The sequence below is a fragment of the Salvia miltiorrhiza genome, chromosome 1 (genome assembly GCF_028751815.1).
Source record: "Salvia miltiorrhiza cultivar Shanhuang (shh) chromosome 1, IMPLAD_Smil_shh, whole genome shotgun sequence".
In the NCBI taxonomy this organism is placed as follows: Eukaryota; Viridiplantae; Streptophyta; class Magnoliopsida; order Lamiales; family Lamiaceae; genus Salvia; species Salvia miltiorrhiza.
The window spans coordinates 27,762,215-27,784,394 of NC_080387.1; the positions used below are offsets into that span (position 1 = coordinate 27,762,215).

Sequence of the window (22,180 nt, forward strand, 5' to 3'; positions counted from 1 at the left end):
GAAAAAATGACTGTTTTGCCCCTTCATGTTTTTTTTAAGCAATAAAATCTTTTAGTATCAGTGTCACGTGTCATTCAACTGTGCAGTCCGCCTTTTTCAATTAGTAGTCCAGATTTGGATCTCTATATCATCTAAGGGAAGGGGTTTTTTTAACCCAACCGGCCAACCCTACATATATATTGAGTGATCTTTATAATAAGGGTTAATAGCCGAAAAATACACGAAGTTTGCCCGAATTTGCAAATTGCACATGACCTTCAAAATTGGCCTCAGAATACATGACCTTTTGATTTTATCGTGATTTGCACACGCGTTGACCATCACCTTGATCGGTGTTGACGTGGCACCGGAATTTTCAGACGTGGACTCACCGGAATTCAAAACGACGTCGTTTTGAGTGAGTATAAATAAATAAATAAACAAAAAAACAAAAAAAAGAGGAAAACGTCGTTTCAGACGTGGACTCTCTGGATCTCTCTCTCTATGCAGATGCCGCCCCGTTCTTCATTTACCGGCGTTGATGCCGAGCACCACCGCCACCTTTTCCAGACGCACCACCGCACAACATCAGCGTCGCCCTCTCCACCCCCTCCCCCAAAAAAATCTAATTATTTGGAAATCTGCAAATTTGGAATTCGATTTTGAAATTGGATCTGCAAATCTGGAAATCGATCTTGAAATCGATTTTGAAGATGTCGTTGGGTGGTGGAAATCGATTTTGAACTCGATTTTGAAGCTGGCGTTGGGTGGTGGAAATCGATTTTGAAGCTGGTTGAAATCGATTTGAAAATCGATTTTGAAGTAGGTGGAAAGGGGGAGGATGGAGGTGGAAAGTAGGATGGATTTTTGAACTCGATTTTGAAAATCGATTTTGAAGCCCCCGCCGCCGCTGCCGCCGTCTCCGTCTCCGCCTCACCGGGTGCTCCAGATCTGGAAGGATGGAGGTGGAAAGGGGGAGGATGGAGGTGGAACTGGGTGGTGAGGACGGCGTCGAAGTCTCCTCCGTCGCTTACCGGCTGCTTCACCCCCGCAGCCCCCGCCGCCGCTGCCGCCGTGGAGTTCATCTGAAGCCACAATCCTTCTCCCCATGCGCGTGGAGTTCATCAGCTTCGTCACCGGCGATTCTCTCTCTCTCTCTCTCTGTATCTCTCTCTCTCTCTGTATCTCTCTGTATCTCTCTCTCTCTCTGTGTATCTCTCTCTCTCTTATGCCACATGTATAAAAAAATTACATTGTTTTTAATTTTTATGCCACGCGTATTGCCACAGCATTAAAAATGCCACGCGTATTGCCACGTCATTGCCGGTCAACTTTAATTATAGCCGGAATTCTCGCCGTGTGCAAATCACGATAAAATCAAAAGGTCATGTATTCTGAGGCCAATTTTGAAGGTCATGTGCAATTTGCAAATTCGGGCAAACTTCGTGTATTTTTTGGCTATTAACCCTTATAATAAACATCTGGCTTACTTTTGCACTCATTGATGATCTTATACAATATTTTTGAGGAATTGCTTCATCAGTTACTCCAAATACTTATGTAATTTTGATTCTCTCTACAGTGATCAAGAAAGGTACAATTGATTCATATTCAGCTGAACACTTATTATTGCCAGCATAACAAATACATTAATGAGGATACATTTTGTTGGTTGCTAAACTGGACCAGCAAAAGATTTCAATCAATAATTATGTTAAATATTTTTACATCAAACAAAATTAACTAACACAATTTGCACATTTGAAAATTAATTAACACTATGAAAAAGTAAAGATGCCCGTCGGTTGTCATAAAAAATACCTTGTTCATGATGAGATGATCAATGCAATGGTTTGAGATGAAAAACTTGGCAGGCTGACTTGTAAGGGTTCTTGGATACTGCCTGTTCAAACTTCTTCACAGCAGATTCATTCTCTTCTAAGCTGGTTTGAATAAAAAACCTTATCCACCAAGTCGAGCTCCGTAGTTTTGCCTATTCAACGAAAACCAACAAGCTAATATTAATGCAGATCAATATGCGAATACTTGAGAGATATAGGTGCTTGTTTAGAAACAATTGAAACTGAGTTGCAGATCACAACTTTTTCTTGGTGCTTTGATTTGATGATTTGTTACCCTAATCGTGAAACAGCAAATATCAGATATCTGACTAGCAAAATTTTCTATAAGTTGTAAGATTTTTCATAGACTGATCAGCTATAAACACTTGCATATGTATAGATACAAATAGCATTGGGATTATAGTCATTTCGTCAGGTATTTGAAGAAAAGAAGCCTATTAATAAGTGCCAAAAATAAAATAAATTTTGACAATTACCGGGCGCCCCCACTTGGAAAGCTCCGACACTTTAGCTCTTTGCTGACCTGGGTAACCTGCAAGCATTTATGTTACAGTTAGTAACACTGCCTTCTAACTTCAGAAATTTACAAAAGAAGACCTATATGCAATTGCAACGTTGGAAATGCTGAAAGCTGCTGTAAGTTATGTGAATGATTTAACATGGAACCAAGTGGTCCAATTGTAACCTCTGGAACCACTATGAAAATATTGTATGATATATGACTTTTCCAATATTGAGATGGAAAAACTATGACTACATTTATAAAATAGCTTAATCTCGTTCACACACTCTTTTTACTTATAAATCTCTAGAATTACGGAAGCACATAAGAAACCGGGTGCTGGAGTATTACCAGATAATATAACTAAGCCATCAGAAGCTACCCTCGCTAGCTGTGGAACAGTCTTGTTAAGATACTTAGGAGACAAGTAATCCAATGCATCTGAAACTATGACGAGGGAAAATGTCTTAGGCCTGTACGGAAGGGGAAATTTGATATCAGCCACTCGCACGATGCCTTTGCGAACTAGACTCTTGCAGCTGGCATCAGCATCATCTAACTCATAAGGCTCTATACCCCAGACTTCTGTATCCTCTTGTTTCAATAATTGAGAGACCACCGAGCAGGTTTCAGGACCAACATGCAATACCTTTTTCATGCTGTCACCATATGTTTTCTTCAGAATAGGTATTATTTTCTGAACTTCTAGAGTACAAGAAACACCACCTGCATAAGCATTAATGGGTTAACAAAAGTACATGTAATCTAATAGCAAAATTCATGTTTCATATAGATGAGAACAAGGAATAGGATGAAAAGCTAGACGGAAGACTGATTGGTAATTGATATACACATCAGACAAGCGTGTTTCTTTTATCCAAGAAAGAGGTATAGATCACACATGCAATGCTATATATATAACCGTAAAGCCCATTTTCCCACATAAAACAGCATTACGCAACATCATATGCAAAATTCGTATCTTGAACATCGATTACTTCTGGTGAAACCCCCGACATGCATCTTGGCACCAAAGAATATCACAATGTCAAAATCTGGTGAAACTTGTAGTACCAGCTTCATTAAACCAATTGAAAAACCAAGAAATTTTGAAGATATAATGGTTGCAAGTACAAGAATGAAGCCTTCTATACATGCATGCATTATTTATTCATAATTCACCAAAACAAATCGGGTAAATAGCAGATACAACACTTTTGAATCATAGGTACTTACCTTCAAGTCTACTTAAACTATTTATGTCACCACTCCTGCTACCTGTCAAGAACAAAGGAAAAATGATATAACCTCAATGGTTGAATATACCTCCAAACACTCTTTAACTAAAGTGACCTATTAAAAGGAATGTTTCCATCATCCTTATATTTTTCCTACCAGCGACCTAATATAATTATTGGAACAAGTACATAAGATTGATTTCCTGGGGTACAGCGGTGTGTGTGAAAAAACCAAGAACAAACCTGAACTGTGATAAAGATAACCAACAACCAGCAATGCTCCCTGAAATTCCGGAAAAAAGTAGCTTATCAGTTCTCTCATTTTAGATACACATTAATGCAACAAGCTCAACTATGTGACAAGGGTCATCATGACAAGTACTAGAAATAAGTGAACAAGCATCATCCTTAAGCCATCTCCTCCTCTCTCTTTTTTTAAAATTCAGATACACAAGGTAACTGTAACTCAATTCCATGATTGTACAATATGGAAAAAGGGATCTATGTGTGAAATGTATGTACCTATCCACTATGTGTATATGCAATAATGGTGAATAACTCATGCAAATATGTGTGCTCTCTCATGTATAAGAGGAGGCAAAGTGAAAGAAGCAAAGAGATATACCACAACAAAAATTCCAATGGATAATAGTGGAGAAGTTTGGGCCTTGGAATGCAATGCCCCGACAAAAGGAATGCTCCCGCCATCTCCAATACGGCGAGCAGCATTGGGTCTTCTTGACATCGCTTAAGAGTTTGAAGAACCTGCCGAGGATTGAAAGGACCAGAAGATAAGGACAAGTTTTTGAAGCCAGGAAGCACAGAGACCTTTAGTGAATGATGATCAAAACTAAAGACAGCCTTTTATCAATATCTCAACTCACTATTAACTAGCACACGAAGATCTCTACTGAATGATGATCAAACTAAAGACAGCCTTTACCAATACTGGTAACTAGCACATGAAGATCTCTACTGAATGATGATCAAAATAACTAACCAGAGAACAGAGCTATTAGTTATACACATATCGTAATCAAGCAAGACGACTTTCGTAAATTAGTGAATATTCCAATTTGAGAGTCGCTATGCACGCCAAAACTTCAAGAGAAAACACATACCTCATCCATTCATAATCCTAAAACATATGCATGTGATTAACAAAGTAGCAAATGCCGTGACAGGCACACGAGTTCATGATTCATGAATCCATAGAGAACTTATAGCGAGTGAATTATTCACAAACGTGCTCATACATTTTGCATCAATCAAAAAGATCAGCAAGCTATAGCACTTCCAAATAGAACAAGATCTGCTAATTCAAGCTCTATACAGGAAGAAGGAATCGACATAAATCTCAATCCCTAACAAAATGACGGATCAAAAAAACTATCTCAGAGTTCATAATTGACCCGATTACCATCAAAAGCGCGAAAGAAAGAACCCATTGATTCCACAACAGAACAAAGCAGCATTGAATAATTATGAAAAGGAAAAGGAGAGAGATCAAGGGAGCAAATAAATACATTTTTACCTAAAAAGGAAAGTAGAAAGAGTGAAGCAGGAGAAGTGAGAGTTCGGATCTAGATCTGCTGATGCTAGATTTTGGCGTAATCAGTGAAAGCTCAGATAACAGAGGAAACGCGGCTCCAGATTTAATTGCGGGGAAAAAATTCGATTTAATTTGTCGGTTTATTTCATTTCCTTTGACGTCATTTTCCATTAGTGAATAGTGACTGAGCGTGTGTGATTTAATTAGATTAAGATAAGATTTGAGGGTTTACCGTTGATTTATTGGGTTTTAGATAAGTGAAATGGAGTAGTTCTAAGAGGAAAAGGTGGAAGAAGAGAATAATACGAATTTAAAAAAAATATTGTTGAGAGCGTAGAAAAAATTATTAAGTAAAATACTCCATCCGTCCCACTAGAATTGACACACTTACATTTTTTGTTTGTCCCACTAGAATTGACATTTTCCTAAAATAGTATGTGGTCCCTACTTTCTCTACTCACATAAAATCAGTGGACCCTACCTACTTTACACTCTTAACCCTTTATTCTTAATCTCCGTGCCCAACTCAAAAGTGTCAAGTCTAGTGGGACGGAGAGAGTATTAAACATTGAAATATGTGTAATATATTACCTATTGGCAAGTTTTCTGCTTTGAATTTGAAAAAGGCGATGATATATGACTATGATAATCACACAAGATGCATCAAAAACTATAAAGTAAAATAGTACGATTTTCGTGTAATGGGAAATCTGGGTCTGAAATAAAGGAGATGAAAAATGTCATCAACTCGTCGACGACATCTAAAATACAAAAAATAAAAAATAAAGGTTTTTTACTTTAGTTTTTCGGTTGTTGTTGTTGTGGGAATTTTAAAAATAAATAAATAAAAAATTGGAGGATTGTTTTTAGGTTTATGTGTGAATGTTTGTTTTTTGGGCCCATGTAGAATGTTTTTGTTTGGACCTAAATAATAAGAGTGAACTTGAACTTCTTAAAAAAAGAGTGAACCTAAATTAAAACCTCAACAAACGTAAGTTTACTCGAGATTTCTTTTCTTTTTTTTCAAGTAAGGTTAGCCGCATATTTCCGACCATTTCTTTTTAGGATATGTTTATTTTGATTGTAAAATTTTTATTAGAAAATAGTAATGGATAAAAAAAAATGAGAAAATATTATAATTTTTTTTCTCTTTTTTTACTTATATATTTACTAGAGATGAAAATATGAGAAAATGTTGAAAAATATTTTCACACAACTACCCAAAGATAATATTATCCAACACGGGAGATAAAAGAAGTGAAAATAAGCTGTCCGAGAAAATATCTCACTCTGTCCGGAGAAAAGGAATGAAAATAAACCGCCCGATAAAATATTTCACTATGCCCGAAGAAAATTTTATTTCATAATAAAGATCTGAAAATGGTGAAAAAATGATGAAAATATATATTTTCTCTTCTGTTCCATCAAAGTAAACACTTCCTTAGCATTAGCATTTTTCAGATTGAATTGCTAAATGCTGATGATTTTTATTTTATTTTATTTTTTTACTTGAGGGAAGGGGGACTGTAGAGTTTGAATTCAAGAATTTGTTGTTCACAAAAAGAAGTTTGTATCGCTTAAATGTCTCATTGCAAACATGCGGTTGAATATGTACACTATGAAAATCACAGTTCCCTCTATAATAATAGTGCCACTCTAAAGTTTTTTTGTTCCCTGATCACATTCTCTCTTAATCTTGATCCAACTTTTTTTTTACTACTCCTGCCGTCCCACTGTATGTGAGACTTTTTTTTTACACGGAAATTAAGAAAAGTGTATTTTATTTGTAGATGAAAAAGTGAAAATGTGTTTAAAGAGTAAAATATTTACCAAAAAATGAAAAAGTCTCATTTACAGAGGGACATCTTAAATAGAAAGAGTCTCAGATACAGTGGGACGGAGGGAGTAATAGAAATGTTTTGGTTTATAGTTTTAAATTTTCCTTCACAACTCGTATATGTAATTGTATTCAGTGCTAAAGGCAATTTGACGTTGAAAGGTTTCGCCACTCCCATAAAAAAAATTAAACAACATAACAACTATGTATGGGTCATGTATAAGCTTGTTGAGAGTTGGATTAACTATGTGTCTCATTTCCATAAAATATAATAATAATTAATTCTTCAAAAGATATATGAATTGTATTACTTTTAATTAATTTACACTTTTTTCTTAATTCATATGCCGAAAATGAATGGGACGAAGAGAGTATACTACATAAAAAGCATAAAAATATGGGACAAATTTGAATGTTTAATATTTTGCTAGGTAGAATGAGTTCAACCTTGATAGCCATGTTCTTTTTTTTTTCCTTCTTAACTGGAGATCGATGCATATTTAGAAGTAATAATTAATATCCATAACTTACGTTTATTTCAAAGGAAATCATATCTATAGCTTTGTTATTTTAGTTTACATAAGAACAAGACATGTTCTATTAAATCCATGCAGACATTTTTTTATTTTTATTTTTGAGGTACATGCAGACATTTATTTTGTTTGTTTTATTGTGTTCAATATATATGCTCCCAGGGGATGGTTAAATGAATTTGTAGTTGTTAAGCTTGTAGCTGGCTTACACTTTACACAAAACACAATTTATAATGGTAGGTCATAGTCTCAATTGAAATACTATGTGATAAAAATATTTCTGACTTTGAGTTCACATCACACATCTCGGAGTAGTAATTAACATTTCGATTTAGTTTTGATGGTGTCAGTTCCTTTTTGCCTAACTCAGAAACTCTTTAAATTAAAATTGTATAGCAAAATAAGTTTTTTTATTGAGCTAGGCATCTCGCGAAACCTCTTTGGAATGTGGCATAAGTCCAAAAATTGCTACCGGATTTCTCCTAATAAGCATTGTATTAATGGAAATTATTATGGACTCTTTTAATTTACATATAAAGCATTATGCTTATTCTTATGAAATTTTATTTATTTCAGCAACTATATTATTAGAACCTTGTAAAAGCCGAATCTGCGTACTGCATATGTGCTACATACACAAGGGCTTTACGCTTTACCCAAACAATTCAAGTAGTTGTTATAAATTAGTACATTCATATCTAATATACTACTCCCTCCGTCCCACTAAAAGTGGCCACATTTCCATTTTGGTTTGTCCCACTAAAAGTGGTCACTTTCCTAAAATGGAAATATTTAGTATTTAATTAAGTTTAATTAATCAATTTAATTAAACTTATAATTAAACTTAAACCCTCATTAACTTAACAAACACACACAAAACACACACATTCATCTTCTCTCTCTACTTCAACGTGGCACAGCAAACTCCCCCCCCCCCACACAGCCCCTCCCCTCGCCCTTCTCTCTTCTTCTCCGGCGAGAAGCGGACGACACCAACGCCGGCGTCAGTCGCCGCCCCCGACCTCCCTCTCCCTGGCCTCTGCTCTCTCTCCCTCGCCCGTCGGTCGCCGCCCCCGACCTCTCTCTCCCTGGCCTCTGCTCTCTCTCCCTCGCCCGTCGGTCGCCGCCCCCGACCTCCCTCTCCCTGGCCTCTGCTCTCTCTCCCTCGCCCGTCGGTCGCCGCCCCCGACCTCCCTCTCCCTGGCCTCTGCTCTCCCCCCTCGCCCCACCCCTGAACTCCCTGTCCCTCGTCGCTACTCTCTCCCTCTCGCCCCACCCCTGAACTCCCTGTCCCTCGCCTCTACTCCCTCCCTCTCGCCACCCCCATGGCCGCCGCCGCCTAGATCTGAGGTGGCGTGGTTGACGGCGGCGAGGCGTAGATCGAAAATAGGAAGAGAGAATGGAGGATCTAGGGCGCGCCATCTTCCTCCTCAGAACACACACACCGCCGCTCGTTTCCCCAGGCGCCGCCCTTCTCTCACAAACCCTAGATCTACCGCATCAGCTTCGATTTCCGGCGGCCATAGCAGCAGCTTCAATTTGGAATTTGAAGAGACGAGTTCTATATTGCGATTTGGTCTGATTTTGGTTTCCGTCTAATTTGCGATTTGGTCTGATTTTGATTTTTGATTTTTAATTTTTGGCTGTGCGATTTGATAGAGGGGCGTAGGGCGATCGTTGCCGTCACCGGCGGCCAGAAAATGGTTCAGACGAAGTGAGAAGAAAAAAGAGGACCATACTTAATTAACTCTTTAATTTTGGTGGACCACTTAATTAAAACATAACAATCTTCTTCTTAATCTCCGTGCCGAAAAGAACGTGGCCGTTTTTAACGGGACGGAGGGAGTAATTTAAACCAGCTTATATACAGGGATAGAGATGCCAATCGGGTCACTCTATTGGGTTTCGGGCCAGCCCGGCCTATCGGGTTTCGGGCTAATCGGATGCGAGCTAATCGGATTGAGGATTTTATCGGATTATAAATTTCAACCCTAACCCTAAACGTTCGGGTTTCGGGCTAGCCCATCGGGCTAATCAGGTTGAAGGCGTAAAAATAAGATAATTATTTTTATTTTGTTATTCTTAATGATCTAATGTATAATGTATAAAATATACATAGAAATCAAAGATATAAATTATACTCCCTCCGTCCCATGAAGCATGACTCATTTCTTTTCGACACGGGAATTAAGAAATTAATATTTTGTGTGTTAAGTGTGGTAGGTGAAAAAGTGAAAATATGAATAAAGGGTAAATTTTTTGCTATTTTTAGAAACAGGTCAAGTTTCGTGGGACAACCCAAAAAGGAAAGTGAATCATGCTTCGTGGGACGGAGGGAGTATAAAGCATGAAATGTAAAAATATAAGATATTGAAGAAAAAAAAATCAAGATTACATAACATATAAAACAAGTTGGTAACAATAAAATGTTCAACTTTGTTAAATAAAAAACAACAAAATATCCAACAATAGTTTGAACCCATAGAATTAAAGCATCTCAAAAATACAGAAAAGTGAAATGATGAGACTTTATAATATTTTGTCATTTTTAAATTTTTATATCTAAATATTTTATGTTATTTATTCGGGTTTCGGGCTAGCCCATCGGGTTAGTCGAGCCGACCGTATCGGGTGTCAGGCTATTCAGTTACGGGCTAGTCGAGTTGTAATTTTCATTAGGCTAAAAATTTTCAACCTTAACCCTTTCGGATTGACGGGTTTATCTGGCCAACCCACGGGGTTCAGGCTGGATTGACATTCCTATACAAGGGAGCATTTCAATGAGATCTCCTATATATGGTGAGATCTTAGATTGATTTGTGGATATTAATTTCATATATCATATGATTGATATTTACCTAGAGGATGAAATTTTTTGCCAGAATTCTGGATGGAGCGAAAATTTTATCAAATTTTTTAATATCGTTATTCATCAGTATATACTGCCTTATTCAACAATATATATTGTCTTATTCATTGTACTCACGATCCCACAAAAAATAGCAATCTCACTGGAGTGCACCTCCTTATATAATCAGTAAATAAAATAAGAACGAAAAATCATTTTCAACTCTTCGATCATTAATGTAGCACCATTAATATATATATATATATATATATATATATATATATATAGGGTCGCATTCAATGGAGACCATTTCTTATATAGAGAATGAAGACCAAATCAAGGCCATTCATCTCAATCCAATCAATGATCCAGATTATTTCCTGATTTGATTTTTCATGTAATTAAATAATGGTTAATTACATTTATTTAATCCAAAAAGGGCAAAAACGTCCACTCAAACCCACGAATTATGGCATCAGGTTGAACAAATCCCGAAAATTACTCTCTTCCAATTCTGGGACCTGATCCGTCAATGAACATAATAGGTGAACATTAGTATGTTCATTTGTTTTTCGACGAACATATTGATGAACATTAGTATGTTCATTTGTTTTTCTACGAACATATCGATGAACATTAATATGTTCATTTGTTTTTCTACGAACATATCATCCAGCATTAGTATGTTCATTCATTTTTCTACGAACATATCAACGAACATTAGTTCGTTCATTAATATTTTCTACGAACATTAGGTTCAAACTCCTTAATCAACCAAATTTTTCCATTATTTTTGCAGAAATCAACCAACAGAATTTATACAAAGGTTCTACCTTTTAACACCCAACTGGACTTTACAACCAACAGAATTTACGAATTTTGTAGCACAGAACCACCAAAATGGTAAAATTCATCTCACAAAATCGAAAATAGGGGGTGATTTCTCTGTCCGGCGCTATTTTAACTCGGTAGGGGAGATCGGTCTCCATTAGGGCGTGGAGGCCGCTGCAGATCATGGAGGGGAAGCGGTAGATCTGGGATTGGAGGCGGCAGATCATGGACGGTGGTGACTGGAACTGGTGCGAGAAGGCGGCGACAACTGGATGGCGGTGGTCATGGCACCTGCGGTGGAGGCGGCGGAGCAGTAGGAGAGATGGGGAGGCGGCGGAGCAGCAGAGATGGAGGCAGCGGGGGAGGGAGAGAGTGATTGAGAGAGAGATAGAGAGAGAGCGTGAATGAGAGAGAGTGAGTGAGATTAGGGTTAAATAGAAAATGACATGCTTAACCTTTTGATTATAAAATAAATGAAAATTAATAAAATTAATCAATTAAATTACCACCATTAGATTAAGTTAGATCAAGGAACCAGATTTGGTCTTCATTATCTATATAGGGGAGTGGTCTCCATTGAACTCTCCCCTATATATATATATATATATATATATATATATATATATATATATATATATAGATCTTGGCGAAATTGCCACATATGAAATTGAGCACAATTTTGCAAAGAAATAGCCCACTTCTTTCTCGAGAGGAGATGGGAAACATGCTCAATATCATTTGATTGAATAGTTGACCCAGCCCTTTGTTGTTTGAAGAAACCCTCCACTTCAATTGGTATTTTTTCACGAAAAGCAGACATGAGATAAGAAATCCAGTGTTTCACTAAGATTTCGAATAGCGGTCCCGAATTCAAGTTGATTCTATTTCGCCTCTTCCTCAGAGAAAGACGATCAAATAATTCCCAATCACGGTCCTTGCGGATCGGATCATCCATATAATATACAAAAAGAAACTCCAAATATTTGATATCTTTCTCTTTGAATAAGATCTCAATTCCAGCGACGGTTTCATTAGATATCGTACAACTAGAATCCCTCTTTTTTCCGATCCAGTTCCTCCACCACCGCGAACCCCAGTTAGATTCAGGCATGCTACACTTTTGAGTTATTGGGAGAACCCAAGTACTCTCTTTCGGATTCAGGAAACAACTCTCAGAGATCTTTTTTCCTTTTGGAAGATACAGGAGCGAAACAATCAACCTATTGATATTGGAAGACCCAACCGATTCTTCCAAGGTATCATTTCTGGGTCCAATGGAATTCATAGGTATAGGAAGAAGCCCTCTCAAATAGAGATTTTTTCTTTCGACCATATTTCGATTGTTAATACGATATATAAGGACCGCTACTACAAATAGTATTACACCCTTGATCGTGAAATACCGATTGCTTGTTGAACCCTGTGAATTGCGTGAAAGTAGGATACTCAAAATTCGGGGGTCAAAGAGTTTTAGAAAACGTTCTTGGTGGAAAAAAATGTGAATGAAAGACCTCACTGAATTGAATTGGATCCATGAATCTAAGAAATGGTGAGAATTCTTGATCTCTCTCAATATCTCTCGCAATTCGAAAATCCAGGATTGGAATTGATGTCCTTTCATTGATTCCTCCTAAATTGCATTGATTTATCCTAAAGATTTCATTTCAATTGGAATTTGGTTATTCACCATGTACGAGGATCCCCGCTAAGCATCCATGGCTGAATGGTTAAAGCGCCCAACTCATAATTGGCAAATTCGTAGGTTCAATTCCTACTGGATGCACGCCAAGTCTATTGGAATTGGCTCTGCATCAATGGAATCTCATCACCCACACATAACGAATTGGTGTGGTATATTCATATCATAATATATGAACAGTAAGAAATAGCATTCTTATTGAGACTAGAACTCATAGGGAAGAAAATAGATTTATGGATGGAATCAAATATGCAGTATTTACAGACAAAAGTATATATATATATATATATATATATATATATATATATATATATATATAGGGGGAGGCTAAAATAAAAACCAAATTTAAACTATAAAATAAGAACCATCACAGGCCCTTAGATTTTATTTATTAAACGGACAGATTTGCAATCTAATTTCCTTAGATAATTAACGTCATATTAGGTATTAGGATAGAAAAGTAATTTTAGAATTTTAATATTATCGTTTCCTTAAATCAAGGGATTACTTTTAAGTCAATATCTAACATTCCATAGATACAAAATTAATCTAACCTATACGATCAAGGAAGGCTGCAGAATAAAAAATAAATAGTTCAGTAGTATATAATGCTTCTGAGTTGCATGAATATTTTGAATTAAATAAATATATGTATTATTCATTTAAATTTTTATAAAAATTCATATGATTATACTCTATAATTCATCACATTTTAGACATATTCCACTTTCGGTATTGGACTCGTTAAAGATTTTAGGATAATTTGTTATTGGATTCGTTAAAAGACTTTTTTTTATATTGGATTCATTAAAAATTCATACATAAATAAAAAATAATTCATAAAAAATAATTTGTACGAAAATAAAAAACAATAATACAATCAGAGTCGAGGCTAAAACAATTCGTACGAAAACCAAAATAATTCATACGTAAACTAAAAATAATTCGTATGTAAATAAAAAATAATTCGTACGATAATAAATAATTCATACATCAATAAAAAATAATTCACGCCGCCTCAGCCCCAGTTGAACGCAGTCTCCAAGCCACTTTCAGCAGGGTCGCTACGCTCCCCCACCACTCCAGTTCAGTCGGACACCATCAGCGCCACCCTGCGTATATCTTCCACGCCTCCTCACACCAAGTCTCATCGTCGTTCATCCGCACACTACTTCTGTTCGCCTCACCTGCACATAGCATCGCCGCCAGATCCAGACGCCGAGCAGCAGCGTCGCCACCACCACTGGTAACGCCTCATCACACCAGAACTTGTCTTCGTTTATCCGCGCACCACCTCTGTTCACTGCTCCTGCACATAGTGCCACCGCCAGATCCAGACGTCGAGCAACAGCGCCGCCACCACCACTGCTCAAGAGTTGCGATTCAATGAATTAAGGTTGATTGTTGGGTTTCTGAAATTGTTCCCCCAACTTAATTAATGTTGCGCAGTAATAGGTATAATCCCATTGAAGACGGTGAGTGAAATTGTAAGTTTTCGATTATACCCCTCGCTTCGTGAAATTGCCGTTGAATTATTATTTTTAGATGAATCACGCTGAATTTGAAATTTTAATCAGGACCATTCATTTTTATAAGATCTAGGGTGTGTATTTGTTCCTATTTTATAGTCTAAGAGGAGTTTTCTGAATAGCCCTCCCCTATATATATGTATATATATAACAAATCATTCGCAACCATTTATTGTGAGCACCACTAATATGTATCGTATATTAACATTTTTTTTCTTTTTATTTTCCTTATATATCACAAATTCCGACCATGATACTCAAATACAAATTATGTAAAAATTAAAGCCTAATTCATTTACTATGTACTTATATATGTATACCCCTCGCTTCGTGAAATTGCCGTTGAATTATTATTTTTATATGAATCACGCTGAATTTGAAATTTTAATCAGGACCATTCATTTTTATAAGATCTAGAGTGTGTATTTGTTCCTATTTTATAGTCTAAGAGGAGTTTTCTGAATAGCTCTCCCCTATATATATATATATATATATATATATATATATATATATATATAACAAATCATTCGCAACCATTTATTGTGAGCATCACTAATATGTATCGTATATTAACATTTTTTTTCTTTTTATTTTCCTTATATATCACAAATTCCGACCATGATACTCAAATACAAATTATGTAAAAATTAAAGCCTAATTCATTTACTATGTACTTATATCTTTGGAGTTAAAGAGGGACAAAAATAAGACAAAAGTCTCGTATAAAGATAAACTTAGAGCATTCACAGCAGATCTCTCAAAATTTTACTCCTAAAAATACTCCTAAAGTCTTCCCTAAATTATTTTTAACCCCAATTTTACAATTGCACACAGCAGCTCTCCTATTTTTCATCATCTATTTTATAAATTTAGGATTAGATTTAAGGGGGTGTAAATTTAGGATTAAATTTGAGGGGGTGTAAATTTTTTTGTGGGCCCAACTTAATATAGATGATCTGTTGGATGATCATTTAATCTCACTTTTTATTATTTTAGCTCAAATTTAAAGTTAGGATTACTTTTGAGAGATCTGTTATGGATGCTCCTAAAACTTTTGAGCACGAGGAATGGATTAAGGAAAATGTGTATATTTATTAAAAAGATTTGTATTTTTTTAAGGGTTAATTATTGTCTTTTATAAAATTGAATCATTTTTAATGAGATAACTCAAAAAAAATATTAATAACGAGACGCATAAAGTATATTTTGTACGAGGTGAACCCAATTATAATTAATAATCCTTCCGTTCATAAAGTAAATGAGATGAAAGATGGAGAGAATAGTAAAAAAAAATGAGAAAAGATATAAAAAGAGTAAATAAAGTAATATGTTTTATTTCTTAGGTTAATATTATAAATAGGATCATTTAAAAAGAAAATTTCAAATGGGAGAGAGTAGTAGTAAATTATAAGTGGCCAAAATATTTTTCTTTTCTTCAATCGATAATAGACCATTGATGTGGTACATTTGTAGCTAATAAAATAAAATAAAAAATATTCAATCAATCAACAAACCAAACAATGCCCATATTTCACGAATATTTGTAATATTCCAAAATCCACTATGACGATATCACATACTTGGGCAGACAGTTGTAATAAGGCAACGATGATTCACTAGTGTCGGTGACCTACTTGACTCGACAGAACCTACTTTTTATATGTTCGAGCATGATCTACAAAATTACATTCCATTATCAATGTGGATAGATTCTCATATTTGGACTATTATTTTGTATTTTTAATCAAGAGTACATATTTCTATATATATAATTACTGCAGCATTCTAGTTAGCTACACCTACTTCAACAAAGGGAATGGAATTAGGGAATTTATTCCCATCACCTTCTAGTTCTAGATTAAGGTCGACTCATGGGAAATTCGACATCACATTGCAATATTTACTTATTTTTTTACAATTTGGGACTAACATTTAAAACTTAAAGCTACCTAGGTCACAATATAAAATATAATGATTATTATTGTAAGTGTGTGTTTATTTAATGGTAAAGTGGTTAATGTTTGAGAATTAAAGATCTCAGAGTATCTCCAATGCTCAGGGCGAAGGGGGAGATCGGTGCGCAAAAACAGACGCACCGCGCGTTGGAGACCAGCGGCAGTGCGTCCCCAGGTTGATATCTCGCCTCGGGACGGAGAGGGCGTTGTGTGGGGTGCGTTCCTCACACGCGCCCTTTTTTTTAAAAAAAAATTGATATTTATTTCAAATTTCGACCGTTTTTCACCTTTTTCATTTTTTAAATTCTTTTGACCGTTTGGATTAAAACGGCTAGTAGCCAAAAAAAAATCTTTTTTTTTTATTTTCCTTTCTACCTCTATAAATACCCCTATTTATCTCCATCATTTTTCATATTCTCTCAATCTTCCCATTCTTCTCAAGTTATATATTTTTCCCGCGATTTTTTGCCAATGGATCGTGAGTTCAACGATTACCTAGAGAAATGCGGCGGAGGTTCGAATGTGCCTACTACTCAATCAATGATGGAGTTTGCTCCATTTTCGCAAGCTTCAAACGTCTTTGGTTTGGGAACAAATCCAACTCCGGCAAGGATACCAATCATTCAAGAAAAAGAGCCAGAGGCGAAGCCTAAAGCCAAGGGGGTGCGCTCACTACAAAAAAAAGAGCTTTTAGTGGCAACAATACGAGTGACGATCGTATTTGTGTCACTATAAATAACTTTATAGTGACAAAAAAAAATTGTTGTCACAAAATAATGTACCAGTGACAAATTTTGTTGTTGTCGATAATTATTGTCACTATATGTCAGTGACGAACTGAGTGTTGTCACTGTAAATATGCATGTAGTGACGATACGATATATCGTTGCAAAATAGTGCAGCAGTGACATATTTAATTATTGTCAGTATTTATTGTCACTACATGTTAGTGATGATCTTGTTTTTATCACTACAAAATATATATATAGTGACAATATTGTGTATCGTGACAATACTGTGTAATAGTGACAAATTATATTGTTGCGGATATTTAATGTCACTGTATATCAGTGACAATTATGTTTTTATCACTACAAGTTTGAATATAGTGACAACACGTATTAATATCACAAAATAGCATAATAGTGTCAACTTTTGTTGCTGTCATTATTTATTGTCACTATATATCAGTGACAATCCGTAAATTGTCACTATAAACATATTTATAATTACAATAATTTATTATCGCCACAATGATTATAACAGTGATAAATTATATTATCGTCGGTATTTAATGTCACTATACGTCTGTGACGATTGTTAAGTTTGTCACTGCAATCATATATATAGTGACAATATATTATAGTGTCACCACAAAGTGTAATAGTGACGTGTTTTACTGATCATCATTTGTTGTCACTAAATTTCTTTGTTAAGTTGTGACAGTTGTTTCACTCGTCACAAAAAATGCATTAGTGACAAACTTAATTGTTGGCAGCATATATTGTCACTATATGTCACACAAAAAATAACGATCTTATAAATATAAACGAATGCGATGATATTATACGAATTAATTTATATTTTAATATGAATTCGTTTGTATTATATTCTTCAACCTAACCACTGTAGATTAAATGTGATCACGTATCTAATAAAAAAAACATTTGTAATGAATTGATGCTAATATCACGTTTTGATTCACATAAGATTATTGCTCAGAAGACGTGATCACACTTATTATGAAATAAGAGTATTGCTCATAAGACTTGATCACGCTTTTTATCAAATAAGACTATTGCCCAGAAAACGTGATCATGTTTATTATGAAATAAGAGTCAAACTTGTTTAATGTAGCAGGATTTATTTTTTCAACAATAGGTGTGACCACGCAGAAAGTACTCATTCATTAAAAACTTTTCAAAGTAAGACAGGATCGTGATTTAAAGAGAGATAAAAGAGAATTGGGCCTAATTTTCTGTTGAGGATATTAAATTCAATACAAATAATAATGTTTTTATCATAGTACAACAATTAATATTTTTGTATCATATCTTTCTCGCAACAATTAAGAAACTTAAATCTTTTCCCCTCTCTTCTATTACTTTTTCATATTATCTTTTTTATAGCTTTTAATTTAATTTTATTTTATCTTCTATATTTCCTTTTATATTTTCGTTCATTTATTTTGGTTTATTTTCACAATTTTATTTTCTTTTCTTTATAGCAAAATTTGACCAAAATTATCTATATTTATATAATATATAAAAAAACAACTCAAATGTAATATTTTTTTCACCAATTATTATAACATTTTTCGTCCAAGTTTTTTTTCTCCATTATCTTCTCTTTATGTGTTTTAATTCTTTCCTAAAAATTCTCAAAAATAATCTTTAATTTGAAAATTCATCAACAAATGAATTTGAAATAGATAATTTATGGAAAATTGAAGTTTTAATCATTTTTTCCTATTTCCTCATTATCACATTAAAGTAAAATAATTTTTATGGATGCTCTTAATATACATTACTTTAAAATAAAAGAATATTTAAATAAATATAAATTATTCTTGACTATCTATTAATCTTATTATAAATAATAATACTCTATGAATTTTTTTATATATTTTCTTTAAAAATGTAAAATATGTAGTGGTCTGTGCATAGGGCTGTAAACGAATCAAGCTACTCGTGAGTTATTTAACGTTTGACTCGATAAAAGCTCGATCGATCATTTAATGACAACTCGTTTAGCTAAACGAGTTAAGCTTGAGCATGACGATACTCGACTCGTTAGCTCGTGAGCAAGCTCGTTAAGTGATTTATCTTAAAAACATAAGATTATTAATTAAATATCTTATATTTTATACTATATTAATATTTGGATTAAGTATCTAATTGACGTCATTTATTTACAAGAAAATAGTAATATATTACATTGTTGTTAATAAAATAACTTATATATTTGAAAAATAACTTATGCATTAGGAAAATAATTAAAATTTTAATTAAAAAATTAAATTTAAAAACCTCAATTAGGCTCGTCAATGTATTCGACTCGATTAAAGCTCGATCGATAATTAAAGCGAGCAGCTCGGTTAGCTAAATGAGTCAATCTTGAGCAAGACACTATTCGGCTCGACTCGGCTTGATTACATCCCTATGACCGTGCATGGCACGGGAGGACATACTAGTATAATAGAAAACCATCAAATTATTTTCTAGCACCATTATCTAAAAATCACATATTCACTTGTCTTTTTCTAAAATCAATTTATTACATATTCATATGACTTTTTCTCATTCTCTATACAATAAAATATTTTTTTTACGCTTTCAATGTAATTTTTCGTAAATACATGTGAATATGCATCTTAATTAAATGAAAGATAATAAAACGTCCTTTTATAAGTATTTTTTTAGGCGAGATTCAACTAATTAAATAGTTTTATATTAATAACTATTAATTCATTTTTTTCTTCAAACTCCACTCATGCTTATTTTATGAATTAATCATTTTAATTTACCATTGATTTATTCAGAATGATTTCTGTTAAATAAAATATTTTTATTTTTTAATGCATAAGTATAAGTATATCTAAAAAAGTTTTAATTTTATGTTGGAAGAAATCTGAAACGTAAGATTTGAATTTTTGGAGGAAAATTGAAACATAAAACTTACCGCCAATATCATATTTACTGCAAAAATAAATAAATATATATATATATATATATATATATATATATATATATATTCACACGTTCTCATCCACTCACGTTCTCCCACTCCAGTCTCCACTCAACAAATTAAACCCTATTCTTCTTCTCTCATTCTCAACTCACGTTATTCACTCTACATCAAATTTCTATACTTGTTCTCCTCACTCTCGTCTAAATCTGTTCTCTCCTGCAAATCACAAAATTATATTATTTTCTATTGCATCTTCTCAATATTATGTCAAGCGGTCGCATCGTGAACAACACATGTAAGTTGTTATTTTTGTTCATTGAATTTTTTTTCTTTTCAATTTTTGATTTCTTTATATGAGAAATATTTTTTTTTTTCTCTATAGTTGATGAAATGGACGAAAATTTGCAAGAAGAGTTTGTGGACCAATCAATGGAGGAAACATGATTTCACAACACGATATGCTAATGGTTTTATTATTAATTTCATATTTGTGTCTAATTTATATTTGTACTGTGATTGGTTACCTAAATAATAATATATATATTTGATATAGGTGCGCCCAAACGGAATGTCAGAGGCGTTACAGAAGGCTTATCATTTCAAAAGAAATGTCAGTGTACTTCGAAGTTAGACATGATTATACATTCGACATTGATTCTATTTATGTGGTATGTGATCTTTTGGTATTTTAGTTTCAATGAGTATATTTGGATTCTTGTAACATAGTATGAACTAGACGTGATCATGCCTTGTGTGTAATTGAATGTTTAAAGCTATTTCGAAAATATACGTGATCGCGCTAATTCTGCATTTGCCTGTTGAAAGCTACTTGTAAAATATGCGTCATCAAGTTTACTCTTAAATTGTCTTCTGCCCAACTATTGAAACCTAAGTCGAAAATATGTGTGATCACGTTTATTCTTAGACTATCTTATGTCTTTTTTTCGTTGCCGGAAGCTAATTGTAAAATTTGCGCGATAAAGTTTACTCCTAAATTGTCTTTTGCCCAACTGTTGAAACATATTTTAAAAATATGCGTGATCACGTTTATTCTTAGATTATCTTATGTCTTTTTTTTGGGCTGCTGAAAGCTAATTGTAAAATATGCGTGATCAAGTTTACTATTAAATTATCTTCGGCCCAACTGTTGAAACCTATTTTGAAACTATTCGTGATCACATTTATTTTTAGATTATATTATGTCTTTTTTTTTGCTGCTGAAAGTTAATTGCAAAATATGTGTGATTAAGCTAACTTTTTTTTTGAAGCAAGTGATCAAGTTTACTCTTAAATTGCCTTCTGCCTAATTGTTGAAACATATTTCGAAAATATGCGTGATCACGTTTATTCTTAGGTTGCCTTATGTCTTTTTTTGGCTGCTGAAAGGTAATTGTAAAATATGCGTAATCAAGTTTACTCTTAAATTGTCTTATTCCCATCTGTTGAAATCTATGTCGAAAATATGCGTGATCACGTTTTTTGTTGTTGCTGAAAGCTAATTATAAAATATGCGTGATCATGTTTACTTTTAAATTGTCTTATGCCCAACTCTTGAAACCTCTTTAAAAATTATGTGTGATCACGTTAATTCTTAAATTGTCTTTTGTCTTTTTCTACGTGTGCATATACATATGTATGAAATACAAATTCTAATATAAATTGTTATGTTCAGGAAAAGCTTATTATGTGTCAAAGTCTACCAGAGGACGATGGAGAATCTATGACCGACAATGAAGCATTCATAAAAGCTCTTGGTGAAGAAAAATCTAGCAGATTACGTGGATGTGAGGATGAGATCAAGCTAACTTCTAAAAGAGGAGAAATTATAAATCTTGATCTTCAAAAAGAGACTGAAGAATTAAGAAAACAAAATCAAGAATTGGCAACTCGATTTGAGTCCTTTAGAAGCTCAAGTTCGCAACAATGAAGTCAACCTACAAACTCAAGTTGAAGCTGTTATGAGAATGTGGCTCCCAGGTTTCATGCAAAGCTCGAGTCAAAATAGTCAAACCCCAAATTTCAATTAATGTCGTTTATGTGTCTTAATTAAAAGTATTTATTTTCAAACAATGTAATCTGACATTGAATGTGTTTTATGAAATACATGTAATTTATTTAATTTTCT

At 34.2% G+C, this 22,180-nt stretch overlaps 1 protein-coding gene and 1 non-coding gene across 3 annotated transcripts; one reads left to right on the plus strand and one right to left on the minus strand.

Moving 5' to 3' along the window:
- Window positions 1-1,660: 1,660 nt before the first annotated feature.
- Window positions 1,661-5,323, minus strand: LOC131017938 (probable pectin methylesterase CGR3). Of its 2 annotated transcripts, none has more exons than XM_057946693.1 (7): window positions 5,116-5,323; window positions 4,207-4,346; window positions 3,825-3,864; window positions 3,580-3,621; window positions 2,695-3,069; window positions 2,318-2,373; window positions 1,661-1,972 (listed from the first exon to the last, which is right to left on the minus strand). In XM_057946693.1, exons 2-7 carry the CDS (start codon window positions 4,324-4,326, stop codon window positions 1,820-1,822), a joined length of 786 nt encoding a protein of 261 aa, XP_057802676.1. In that variant the 5' UTR covers window positions 4,327-4,346; window positions 5,116-5,323; the 3' UTR covers window positions 1,661-1,819. The 2 variants fall into 2 exon arrangements, with proteins under 2 accessions (XP_057802676.1, XP_057802679.1); XM_057946696.1 differs by lacking the exon at window positions 5,116-5,323 and adding an exon at window positions 5,002-5,115.
- Window positions 5,324-12,891: 7,568 nt separating this feature from the next.
- Window positions 12,892-12,965, plus strand: TRNAM-CAU (transfer RNA methionine (anticodon CAU)). The gene has a single exon. It is a non-coding gene; the product is annotated as a tRNA-Met (tRNA).
- The last annotated feature ends 9,215 nt before the right edge of the window (window positions 12,966-22,180 follow it).